This window comes from Capricornis sumatraensis, chromosome 3, assembly GCF_032405125.1.
Source record: "Capricornis sumatraensis isolate serow.1 chromosome 3, serow.2, whole genome shotgun sequence".
Lineage (NCBI taxonomy): Eukaryota > Metazoa > Chordata > Mammalia > Artiodactyla > Bovidae > Capricornis > Capricornis sumatraensis.
The window spans coordinates 39,166,959-39,179,271 of NC_091071.1; the positions used below are offsets into that span (position 1 = coordinate 39,166,959).

The window sequence follows — 12,313 nt, forward strand, 5'->3', positions numbered from 1 at the left end:
CCTCGGACCATGGAGGACACCACTGAAGAGCAGACACCTGCTGGGACGTGAGGATGGGCAGCCGCACTCCCAGGGGTCAGGCCTCTGGACCCCACAGGTGGTCCCGGCAGGCCCAGCTCCGCCAGGGCCCCTGCCTATGGCCAGAGCGGTGGAGGTGTGCACCGTCTCCTCCCACAAGGGCCCCGGGGGACTTGAGGTCACAGAAGCAGGAACAGGCCAGGTGCCTGGTTCACGGGTGGGGAGGGCAGCTCATGTGATGGGGCAAAAGTCCTTCAACATGGGCCAGGGGTCAGTTAACTACATAATTACTTAAAAACAGTAAGATTGTTCCATAAACATTTTGGGGCCACTTTTAAGTTGTAATACAAAAGAAGGAGGGTGACTGACTGCCTGGGGTCTCGGGTGCTTCTGCAGGCCAGTGAGGGTGGGACAGGGGCTGAGTGCCCAGGCTGCCAACCTGCGCACCCCTCCAGCACCCCGGTTGTCCAACAGCTCAGGCACCACCTGCTTGGGCTCCACGTGTGCCCTCTGTGTCTGTGGGAGCGGCACCCAGGTGGGGCCAGAGGCTTGTCTAAGCCCTTTATTGGTGTCTCGTGTTTGTTAGGATCTGTAATGAGCACCAGAGCATGAACTGAGCCTCTGCACTTAAGAGTCTGGCTTGCGGGGTGGGCTCCCCGATCCCTGTCTGCTCCCCTTGCATGTCACCCTCGTCTGGACTGTGCCCTTTGGGCACCGTGGTTTGTCAGATGAGGCGGTAGTGTAGACATGGCAGGGTTTATCATCAGGACACGACCAGGCCCTAGCCTGTCTCTGCTTCTCCGTCCTCATCGATGACTCCACCCGCGGTCACATACACGTCTCACCCAAGCAGAGACAGACACACCCCTCCTTCCAGGGTCTGTTCTCCGAGTCACACACCCACTTCGGTTTGCACACTGCTGTGAGGAGGGCTGGGGAGCATGGACATCACACCCACGTGCCCTGCTCCGCGAGAGAGGGTCTGTGATTCGGGACAGAGGGAGGCTGCTGGGTCTAAGAGTAGCTCTGTCACAGACAGGGCCCAGCCACTCCTGCGACCGTGCACGCGGCTCACCCAGAAAGGCCTGCTCAGCGAGGCCCTGGGCCAGCTGGAATGGATGGTAGGGGGTGTCCAGGGCCCTGCACTGGAGTCCCCAGGTCCCCCAGACCCTGGGTCAGCCCAGTGTGCCACCCCAGGCCAGGCTCCTGCAGCAGCTGCCTCAGCTGCAGACACGGTGGGTCACCAGAGCCGTCCTCTTACTGGAGGCCCCTGAGGTCTGTGCCCCTCGGTCTGGCGGCTTCCAGAGCCAGGACCTGGAACTCCAATGACCCGGCCTCTGGCATGTGCAGGAGGACATCGCGAAGCTGCTGCGGTACGAGTCGTCAGCACTGCCTGCTGGGCAGCTGACCAGCCTCCCGGACTACGCCAGCCGCATGCAGGCCGGTACCCGCAACATCTACTACTTGTGTGCCCCCAACCGGCACCTGGCGGAGCACTCGCCCTACTACGAGGCCATGAAGCGGAAAAACACGGAGGTGGGTGAGCCGGGCCCCACCCCTGTATCTGCCCTCCCCTCCAGCCAGGTCAGAGGGCGGGGGCCCTGAGCCCTGAAGGAGGGGCATGCTCACTGGGAACTGACGGGCTGGGCTGGGCCAGGGACCAGGAGAGCCACGCGGTGAGCCGTCCACGGGCAGAGGCAGGCCCGAGCTGCCGTCTGATCCCCTCTCTAGAAAGTGACACGAGGGTCTCTCTATGAACATCCTCTGCGTTCCTGCTCGCTGAGGGCTGTCTCTAAACCACTCACTTTATCCAGGGGCCCTGCTCCGTCGCGGGCGGAGGCTTGCCCACCTGATGACGCCATCTCGGCCCAGACAGGTTCTCTTCTGCTATGAGCAGTTTGATGAGCTGACCTTGCTCCACCTGCGTGAGTTTGACAAGAAGAAGCTGATCTCTGTGGAAACGGACATTGTCGTCGACCACTACAAGGAGGAGAAGTTTGAGGATGGCGCCCCAGGTCAGCTCGCTTCCCTGCCCTCTGGGCTCAGGTGTGGCTGGTGGCCTCGGGGAGCGTGAGGCCGAGCGGCCCGGGGAGCTGGCTGTTGGCCTCACGGCCTCTTCTGCTGCAGTAGTGGGTGTGGGAGGTTTTCTTTTCAATGTGTCTTCATAAGACTGATGAAGCTAAGAGAATCAGAAGTTTTAAGGCCCTAATAAAATATATGCATATGGGCCTCAGGCACCCGAAAAGCATCCTTTCTGAGGTATGAATCTTATCAGGTGTTTTTATTTTTTAATATTTATTTGGCTGCACCGGGGTTTAGTCATGGCACTCAGGACCTTCAGTCTTCGTGGCAGCATGCAGGGAACTTGTAGTTGCAGCATGTGGGATCTGGTTCTCTGACCAGAGATTGAACCCGGGCCCCCTGCATTGGGAGTGTGGAGTCTTAGCCACTGGACCACCAGTGAGGTCCCTCATCCGCTTGCTTTCAAATGCAGACCGTTTTGGTAGCTCTGTGGTTGTGCCAGTCGGTGGCTGGCAGAGTGGAGGGACCCCACGGGCAGAGGGTTACGCAGACAGCCCGAGCTCACCCTGTGCTTGCCTGTAGCAGGAGACCGCCTGTCAGAGAAGGAGACAGAGGACCTGATGGCCTGGATGAGAAACGCGCTGGGGTCCCACGTCACCGACGTGAAGGTGAGGCTCTCCGATGGGCCACCAGCCAGCTGCCGTGACCCTCCATGACCACACAGCTGGCCAGCCTGCCATCTCTGGGCTGCTGGCCTGGCAGGCGCTCTCCCAGCAGTGGTTGGAGCCATGGTGTGAGGTGGAGACCAGGCATGTCACTGCCACCCCTGCACTCGTGTGCCCTCTGTCTCACATGTAGTCACAAGTGCCCAGGGGTGCTGCTGATGCGGGATGAGCAAGCTCGGCTTTGCCTCCACTTTGTAGAGCAGATGGAACCAGGAGTGGAAAGTAAGCAGTTGAGAGCCTGGTGGTCAGAGAAGAGGGCTCCCAGTTGGTCTGCCTGGTGCAGGCCTAAAGGGGCTGTAGTGGCTGAGGCTACGAGAGCATGCCATCCTGCCTGGGCTCTTAGTGGGGGTCTGGGTTGGCTCTACTGAGCTAGGGACCCACCAGCCCAGCACAAGGCTGTGGGAGAGTCACCAGAGAACAGGCATCCCTTGCTGAGGGACGTGTCCAGCGCGGCCGCAAAGCAGGGCAGGAGTCCGGATGACCGAGAGCGGAGGGCAGACCAGGGCCCTGTGGGAGGCGGCAGGGGGCCTCTGGGCCACTGGGCAGGGAGCAAGGCTTCTTGACACAGCGCACGTGTCGTGCCCGTGCTCTGCAGCAGCGGCTCACTGAAGGTGGCCTGTGAGGGAGGCAGAATTCTTGTCCGTTTCCTATGAAGGAACAGGCACGGTGCTTCCCTAGGTCAGCAGGCTGTGAGCCCAGCAGGCCCAGGAGTCTCTGGTATAAGTCAGGAGGCCTGTAGCCTGCAGGGCTGCCGGGAAGGTGTATTTGATGAAATAAAGGCCAGAGGGAGCCACAGGGCAAGGCCGGTGAGAGCACTGTCTCTTGGAAGGACAGAATTAAGAGAGAGAGGCGGGGTCTGGAGACACAGGGTCGCTGTAGGACTTGGCAGCAGCCCCTGTGAAGCAGAGATATACAGGTAACACCAGGCAGGATGGACCTTGGAGGCTAGTTGATAGGTTAGAATTTGGCAGCTTTGGAGTGTAAAAAAGGAAAGTTCCCAAGCAGCGTGCAGTCAGGCCTCCTCTCCTTAGGGGGTGATGGGGAGACAGGGAGGAAGGCGCGCGACTGTCCTGGCTTGTCACCTGAGGAAGCCTCATGTCTGTCAAGACCCAGCCAGGGCTCCCCTCACCTCTGGCTGTGCCTGCAGGTGACTGTCCGGCTGGATACCCACCCTGCTATGATCACGGTGCTGGAGATGGGAGCCGCCCGGCACTTCCTGCGCATGCGCCAGCTGGCCAAGACCCAGGAGGAGCGCGCACAGCTGCTGCAGCCCACGCTGGAGATCAACCCCAGGTGAGGCCGCTGGGGCCTGTGTCCCGCTATGCCTAGGGAGCGTGTGTGCTCCCTTCTGACCCACCGGGTATTCTTTGAGTTGTATGAATCCGTGTTCTTTCACTTGTAACACATAGAGAAGTACATGAGCTAATGAATAGTTTGGTTAATATTTGTAAACAATCATGTTTAAGAAAACTAGACCTTGCCTGCGCCCAGAAGCTCCTGTTTCCCTCCTACTAGAATTGTTCCGCACCCCCCCCGCCCCCCACCCCGGCCAGGGGGAGCTGCAGTCCTGACTTCGGGTACTTGTGCATCGTTACACACGAGCTCAGTTCTCCGTTTCTGAGCGGCGTGTGAAGGTCAGTCAGCCCGTGAGCCCACCCCGTGGTGGGGGGGTGACTGTGGTTTGTGTTCACAGCTGAATTGCATTCCAGGTACAAGTCTGCTCGGCACAGTAACTGTTCTGACAAACACTGGGGTAGTTTCTGTTTAGAGGCTGTTGGGAGCAGGTTGCTCTGAATGCCTGTCCTCCACCTGGGGCGCGGAAGGGCTGTGTCCTAAGCTGGGCTGGACCAAGCCCAGGGCTTCCAGAGGGCAAAGTGTCAGAACCTGGTCCTGCGAGTGAGCCTTGGGCTTGGCTTTCTCTCAACAGTGCCGCCTTTGTATATTTCATCAGCTGCAAATATCTTCACTTACTTTTCACTTGTCTGAAGGTATCTTCTGAAGAGAAATTCTTTATGTAATTAATTTTAATATAATCAAATGTATGCATGTCTGATGCTTTCTGGGGTCTTAGGAAATCTCTATTTCAGATATGTTTCTTCCCCTGTATGCCTTTCGTGTTCGTGGAGCCTGTCTGGGATCCATGTGGGGGGTGGGCAGGGATACACTTCAGGTTCATGGAAACATCTGTTGCCAGGACTGTTAACTGCTTAATATCTCCACTCCTGCTGATCTGTGCTGCCTTCTCAGAAGAGTATTTTTTTCTTTAGCATTCTTGTACATTTTTTATAGTTATTTGATGTCTTTTTTTTTGGTATTTTGAAATTTCATTTTCTAACTGGTGCTGTTGTATATGGAGGCATTTTTTATTTGGAAACTAACTTTGTATGCAGCAGTAATCTTTTAAATGAAGCACTTAAGTTACCAAAAATGTTAGAAAAAGTCCGTAGTTTCCCACCACCACAATCACTGCCCCTATTTGGTGTATTTCTTTTGGACTTTAATCTATGGGAGCTTTGTTTTTTAATATAGTATGTGTCTGATTTTTTAATTTACCACCTTAGCATATTTTTCCTCCTTTTTAAGCATTAATTTCCTTAAAACTATTAGGGAGTAGGGGAAGGTGCCTTTTCCAGCTTCTGAGCCAAATTACTAGCCACACGATTACTAAGTGGAAGATCTGAATTGGCTAATGGGTGGCCACGCTAAGTGTCAAGGGCCTCTCCACAGCCACCCCCATTGACAGGTAGGCATAAGCGATACAGGCCTGCGTAATGGGTGTGTGGCTCCCAGCGCTGAGTCCAGCAGAGATGGGCACTGACTGGACACCCACTGGCTTTAACTAGTTCTGGCACAAATGTGGTTTTATAAGATAGCTGTGCAGAGGGCTCATTTGCTATTGCCAGAAGACTTTAACGCATTTGCTCTAAAATTTGTTTATATGTTCCTTGAGTCTTTAGAATTCTCAACCATATGGAGTTCGTGGTGGGACACCTCCAGTGTGGGGTCCTCACCTTGCAGATGTTGCTGCTGTGAACAGTGCTGGGAGGGAGGGAACCGCAGCGTCTCAGACGGGGCACCACAGATACTGCCATCCTTGGTACCTTCCCCCAGTGCCTTCAGTTTTATCAAATACACACCATTTCTGCCATTCAAAAAATGAAAATTATACCTTATAATTTTGATGTTTCCTATTGTATTTTCTGCAGAAAAAATTTCAATTTTTATGTAGCCAAGAGTCTTCTCTTTCTGACTTCTTTGTTTGTATTTAGTCTGAAAAGGCTTTCTTTCCCCTTTGAAGATTATCAAACACTTCTTTCCTGTTTTCTAGTATTATACTTTGCTTTTAGTTTTTACATTTAATCCTTGATTGGTCTGGAGATTATTTTGGTTCTTGGTTCAAGGAATCACACAGGAAGAAACTTGCTTCCTGCGTGCTGCCCAGTTATCCTGTCTTATCAGGTACTAATAAAATTGCTGTATGGATTTGACCATTTATACATTGTCCACTTTCTTTACCTCAGGAGTATATATAGTTTTTATATTAATAGCAAAACTTTTGCCAGGTTTTCTGGGTATAATCTATAATCAATTATAGAAGTTTTTGTGTTTTTTGACACTGAACTATTCTTTATTACCGTTATTGTTGATGCAATGTTCTAGTAACCCCAGCATTTCAGAAGAGTCACTCCAGGTCACAAGCCCTTGTGCTTGGTGTGCACCCCAGCTCTGGCTAACGTGTGGTTTCTGTGTTGCAGGCACGTTCTGATCAAGAAGCTCAGTCAGCTGAGAGACAGTGAGCCTGACCTGGCCCAGCTGCTGGTGGATCAGGTGAGGCTGCTAGAGCGGGCAAAGAGCAGGCTGAGGCTTTGAGGTTTCCTCTAAAACCCTGTTTTAAATAGAACAACTCTCTTCCCTTCTTCTCTTTGCATTTGAGGTCCCTGGGTTGGACCCAGGCCTTGCTCCCCCTCCCACTGACAAGGTCTGCCCTGCCTTTCAGATCTACGAGAATGCCATGATCACAGCGGGACTCGTTGACGACCCTCGACCCATGGTTGGACGCCTGAACCAGCTGCTTGTCAAGGCCCTAGAGCAACACTGATGGCCGCGGACGAAGGCACAGATACAACCGTGGGGCAAGGCCGCCTGCAGCCAGTCACTAGGGAGTAGGGACACACACGGGAACGACTGGGTGCGCAAATGACAACACCTCCTTTTGAGCTTTATTTAAATTAAAAGGCATTTCTTAGTTTTAGACTTTCTTTCCAGACTGAGAAAGTGGGGCGCTCTGGTGACACAGCTGCCACACTTAACAATGGAAGTGGGTCAGGTGAGGAAAAGCCTACCTTCCATCCCTCGCCTCAAATTCCAGCTGCTGCAGGGTGGTTGGGGGCATAGGGGGAGGGACGGCACTGGGTTCCTTAAGCTCCACCCTCCGCTCTTAACTGTGACGAGTCAGTTGTCGTCTTCAGCTCCTGGCGTGGGGCAGAGGTTGTGGACCCCAGAATGGACTTACGTCAGCGTCACCTCCACCGGGTAATGGTCACTGATGGCCAGGGCCTGTGGGAAGACGGCAGTGAGCACAGGGACCCCAGACACCTAGTCATCTACAGTCGTGCGCCTGAGGTGGGGTCAAGACTGGCCCAGGGCCATTGGTTTTCTCAAGTCAACAAAAAAAAAGGACAGATACTTACCATCTCGTTGCTCAGTCCATATGCAGCTTGGAAGTCAAAGGGAGCGGCCGAGCCAGGAACCACAGAACTCTGGAGCAGAGACCCTGCAACTACGATCCTACAGCAGCAGACATGAGAGAAAGTCCCCTTGAGCCCAGGGTGTGACACACTCTGCACTTGCACCGTGGGTCCTGGCCTGTCCCCCCAGCTCATCTGGGTCTGCTGAATGTCACACAACCTCAACCATGCTCAAATGCCACTGTGGAGTTGGTCGGGCCCCAGCTCAATGTTGCCCCAAACTGCACACCACTGACCAACCTCCATTATCTACCAGTGTCGTATTCTCCCTAAATGTGCTCCAACCCAAAACTAAGAAATGCCTTTCCTAAGTCAGGAGGGTGAGCATCTGGTCTTGGGAAGCACTTCTGAAGCTAGTCGCAGAGGCACCCCGCTCACCTGTCATAGGCGCAGTTTGTGGATGTAGCTGTGGTGTCGGCACTGTCAGGAATCAGCCACTGGAAGGTAGAGCTTGTGCGCAGGCGGATGGATGACCACTGTGAGGATGTCACGTAGCTGCAGTCAGCGTTGAAATCGCCCATCAACATGACGTCCTGCCAGGAGACAGCCACAGGTTGGCCCAGGGCATGATGCATGATGGAGGCCCCCAGAGCCCAAGGCAGGGAGCAGGGGCGGGGCTCACGTTCAAGTCCCACTTCTGCTGGACATCCAGATAGACGTCGTAGAGAGAATTAATCTCAGCCACTGCATCTGATGGGGCCGAGTGCAGGGGAACAATGGCAAATTCCTTGACCTCTGTGGAGACAGCAGAGCGGGTGTTGGCTGGGGTGGAGGATGACTGAGACACCCCCCCTGAGGGTGGATGTCTTCCTAATCAACTTCAGTGCAAGGCCAAAGGGGCTGTGGGGTGCAGCGCAAGGCCAGCGCGTCCGGGGCAGGCGCACTCACTGGTGGAGGGGGATGAGAACTTGACCACAGCAGGCTCCCGGCTGAAGCTGTCGTTCCCGCAGGACTCGCAGCCGTCGTCGTACTGGTAGGTGTCCAGCACGGACACCTTGTTGGGTCTGCAGAAGGCCAGGCCGGAGGGTGGTCAGCCTGGGCTCAGGCAGCATGCAGACTCACTGGCACAGAGCTCCCACCAAGGCCTCCTGCCTCTGCATGGGCTCAGGCCTCGAGGGGCACAGCCCAGCTCAGACCCCTGCTCTGGGGGCCCCAGTTCCTGCCCCCAAACCCGAGGGGAGGGGCCCACGGGCTCTAGGCGACACTGCAGCCTCTTGTGTGCCCGTGAGGCAGAGGCCTGCAGCGTTACCTGAACACAAAGAGGTAGCGCTCCTTGTAGCTGTTGCGGCCCAGCGGCTCACTGACCACGTAGTGGTAGGAGTTTGGGTCATCCCTGGATTGAGGAGACAAACGTCCCAGTCAGGAGTTTGTGGTGGGGCAAGTCCCAGGGACCTACCCCACACCTGTGTCCCTGTGGCTGGGCTCCCCCCGGGCCTCCTGGGACTCCACTTCACCCACTGGTTGAGATCGTCCAGGAGCTTCCCCACAGCCACCAGGTGGCTGTCTCTGACCTCCTGGATGAGGGCGATGTCGTAACGACGCAGGATCTGGGGACAAGGCCACGGTGTTGCTGAGCAGGCAGGCGGAGACCGATGTGTCCGAGCCTGCCTGCTGTGGGTCCCAGGGCTGAGCTGCTGCCCTCGCCCCGGACACTCCCTGTCACAGCCTGGCCTGGGGCCCTAACACCAGCCAGGAACACCATAGCAGTAACATGGGCCTGTCCCTTGACAGGTGGGCTGAGACCTTGATGCCCCCATCACCACCACTGCCAGTCACCCTCAGGACTGATCACCGGCCCAGGATTCCAAGGGCCTGTTAGACGGCCCACCTCCAGCTTCCCCACCCTGAGGGCCCTGGGGACAGATCTGGACTTACCCGCACAATATAGCTGGAGAGCGTAGCATTGGACATCTTGGTCTCCCCGAAGGTGCGGATGTTGAAGGCAGCTATCTTCAAGGACAGGCCCAGCTGCAGCAAGCCAGCGAGGGCGAGCAGCAGCCCTGTCAGCCTGGTGCCCCTCATCCTGGAGCAGGAGGGAGAGCCACGTGTGGGCTGAGGCAGCACAATGGGCACCCTTTCCTCCCTGAGCCCAGCTGGACAGAAAAAGACCAGGGCAAGAGCCAGATGCTAAGGACCACATAATGGGCCCTAGATCTCCTCATTCCTCACCAGCCTGCAGATGAGCTCCACGAGGGTTGCCAGCCCAGGAAGCCACTGGCAGTGTAGTGCCAGCTCACTGCCCATAAAGGGCAGACACCCCCTCCACAGGACTGGCTAGGGTTCTCACGGTCAGGCGTCCTCCACCTATGGACCACAAGTCACCCAGCCTTTGGGGCACCGGGCACACTCACCTGAAACCTTTCACAAAGAATTCTGCCAAGAATTGGTATTCTTCAGTACCAATTTTCTCCTTTGGCTGCTTAAATAATACTCACGAAGTGTTAAGAAACACAAGCGGGAGCTGCTGCAGCTCTGCACAGGAATGTTCATCCCACCTGGGGTTTTAAAGGTTCAGGCAGCTGTGCCCTTTCCCAGGGCATCACCTGGAGGACACGGAACAATAGCCCTGCCTGTGTGCCTTTCTCAGCAGATGGGTGACTGGCATGTGTTTATTTTGAGAAGCACAGGTCCTTGCTTCTGTAAAAAGCACCTGATGATATTTGCACTTGATTTTAAAAAGTCATTCAACACAGCCAAAGGCTCTCTGGCTTTTGCACATGTTGCTCTCCCAGGGATGGGGAGCAGGTGCCCTCGAGGGCAGGGCCCCAGGAACACTCCAGCTGCAGGATCTGAGGTGACCTTGGTGCCAGCACAAAGCTCAACTGTGCCTGTTGCAAATGGAGCCCATGGCGGTGGCTCTGTTCCAGAAACCCCTCTCCCCAACTCCAGCTTTCCCTGTGGGGGCTTCAGGGCCGTGGGCACCAGGAAGGGGCAGTGGCTGCAGAGCCCACCTTAACTGCTAGCAACGGAGAGCCTGTGTGTCCAGGCGCAGGTGACAGGAGCAGGTCACAAGAACACAGTCAGGCAGCAGATCAGGGTCAGGCCTTGGGTCCAGTCATTTCTTGGAATCCTTTGCCTTCCCATTTGTATGCACTTCCTGTGGCCGTTGCAACAAGTCACTACAAACTTGATGGCTTAAAACTGTAAGAAACTTACTGTCTAATAATTTCAGAGGTCAGAGATCCAAATCACTGCCCTGAGCTGAAATCAAAGTGTCACAGGCTGCACACCCTCTGGAGGTTCTGGGAGGCCCTTCCGCCCACTTTAGCTTCTGGAGGCTCCTGGTGTCCTTGGCTGTGGCCGCATCAGTTCACTGCCTTCTGTGTCAATTCTTCCCCCTCAGAGAAGTAGTTGAGTCAGTGTAGGGTCCTCCCAGATAATCTGGGACCATCTCCGTATCATGAGATCCTTTTTTGCTGTGTGATGTTTCCAGGGATTAGGACATGGGTGTATTGGAGGGAGGGTGGCATATTCAGCCCATCACCCCATCAATGGGGGCTCTGCCCCATTAGGGAGAGGCTGTGGTCTCCAACAACAGCTCTGCAAGTAGGAAGCCTGGGTCCCTCCCTGGAATGGAAAGGCCTTGCTGTGGCGGGGGTGTGAGGTGTGTGTGTGCAGGGCTACAGGGGACTGGGGTTCAGGGAGCAGAAGTAGCCTGAGAAGAGCGGTCTTCAAGGACCAAGGTCAAAATCACAGAAGGGTCATGAAGGAGGAGGACACAGGGGATTAAAAACAACTCAGAAAGTAAACCAAGACCAGAACCCCCTGAAGTAATGAGAACATGCTGATGGACAGCTCTGGCCATCAGCAGGAGTGCTAGTCAGCTTGAATCAGCATCTACAATGCAGGTTACATGGCCTTGCCCTCAGGCTGCCAGGAGCCCCCCTGTAGCCTTATGCAAAGGTTGGATTGCTCACTCTCCTGTTTAAAATCTCCAAGACTGCAAGAGGATCAAAATCAAGATTCTAACCACTAACCAAGACCATCACTGCATCCAGAACAGGTGCCTTCCTTCCATGATTTCTTCCCTGGACACACAGGTGCAGATCTTTGAGGGGAGCATGGGAATAAACCAGTAGGTGGCACAGCCATGGCTCACACAGAGGGTACCTGGACCCCCCCAGTTTTCAAGGACACAGGCACCTCATCAACCAAACACTGCCCCTTACGTGCCAAGGAGCTGCCCTCCCTCACCAACCTGCCAGAAAAAAGGTCCCAACTATGGCCTCACTTGCATCAAGTGCCCAACTCCGCTGCCACACCAGTGGCCCTCAGTTAGGCCCACAAGAGAGGCAGGCAGCTCAGCCGGGGAAGAGCCCAGCAAGGAGTCAGGGGTGTGGGGCCCAGTCCAGGCTCACCCACTGCACCTTCAACCACTTTGAACTTCAATATCTTCAACTCTAAATAAAATGGGGATAAATCCATCACTGCTTTCCTCTTAAGTTTGTCTTAAGGATCAATAGATAGAACAAAAACATCATCTCACATCTTTAAACTTCATCCTATCCTAGACCACCACTTCCCTGGTGGTGCAGTGGCTAAGACTCCACGCTCCCCACATAGAGGGTCCTGGTCTGATCCTTGCATGCTAAGACATGCAGGCAAAAAAAAAAAAAAAACACCCAGTGAGCACCCCCAAGAACTTGGGGGTGGAGGGGCGTGACTTGCACACCAGCATGTGGCCCAGGAGACGAAGGTCCACAGGCCCAGGGGCAAGAAAGAAGCGCACGGAGCAGCAGGGCACGGAGGCGCCTGCAGTGAACCTGCAGGATGCATTTTACTTTGGGGGAAAACGGTGAC

General features: G+C 55.0%; 2 protein-coding genes across 4 annotated transcripts in view; one reads left to right on the forward strand and one right to left on the reverse strand.

The window, feature by feature from the left end:
• TRAP1 (TNF receptor associated protein 1) overlaps window positions 1–7,098 on the forward strand; it is a 49,904-nt gene extending 42,806 nt beyond the window's left edge. The window contains exons 13-18 of the mRNA XM_068966992.1: window positions 1,369–1,554; window positions 1,895–2,033; window positions 2,623–2,708; window positions 3,913–4,058; window positions 6,521–6,593; window positions 6,763–7,098. Of these exons, the coding sequence (XP_068823093.1) occupies window positions 1,369–1,554; window positions 1,895–2,033; window positions 2,623–2,708; window positions 3,913–4,058; window positions 6,521–6,593; window positions 6,763–6,864 (732 nt within the window). The 3' untranslated portion in view covers window positions 6,865–7,098. The remainder of the gene's footprint in view (window positions 1–1,368; window positions 1,555–1,894; window positions 2,034–2,622; window positions 2,709–3,912; window positions 4,059–6,520; window positions 6,594–6,762) is intronic.
• DNASE1 (deoxyribonuclease 1) lies at window positions 7,016–11,893 on the reverse strand. Of its 3 annotated transcripts, none has more exons than XM_068966994.1 (8): window positions 9,389–11,893; window positions 8,972–9,060; window positions 8,763–8,846; window positions 8,402–8,517; window positions 8,136–8,248; window positions 7,892–8,046; window positions 7,457–7,553; window positions 7,016–7,322 (listed from the first exon to the last, which is right to left on the reverse strand). In XM_068966994.1, the coding sequence occupies exons 1-8, from the start codon at window positions 9,533–9,535 to the stop codon at window positions 7,275–7,277; spliced, it is 849 nt and encodes a 282-aa protein (XP_068823095.1). In that variant the 5' UTR covers window positions 9,536–11,893; the 3' UTR covers window positions 7,016–7,274. The 3 variants fall into 3 exon arrangements, with proteins under 3 accessions (XP_068823095.1, XP_068823094.1, XP_068823097.1); XM_068966993.1 differs by having other exon boundaries at window positions 8,136–8,275; window positions 8,390–8,517; XM_068966996.1 differs by having other exon boundaries at window positions 8,968–9,060; window positions 9,389–9,553.
• Between the last annotated feature and the right edge of the window lie 420 nt (window positions 11,894–12,313).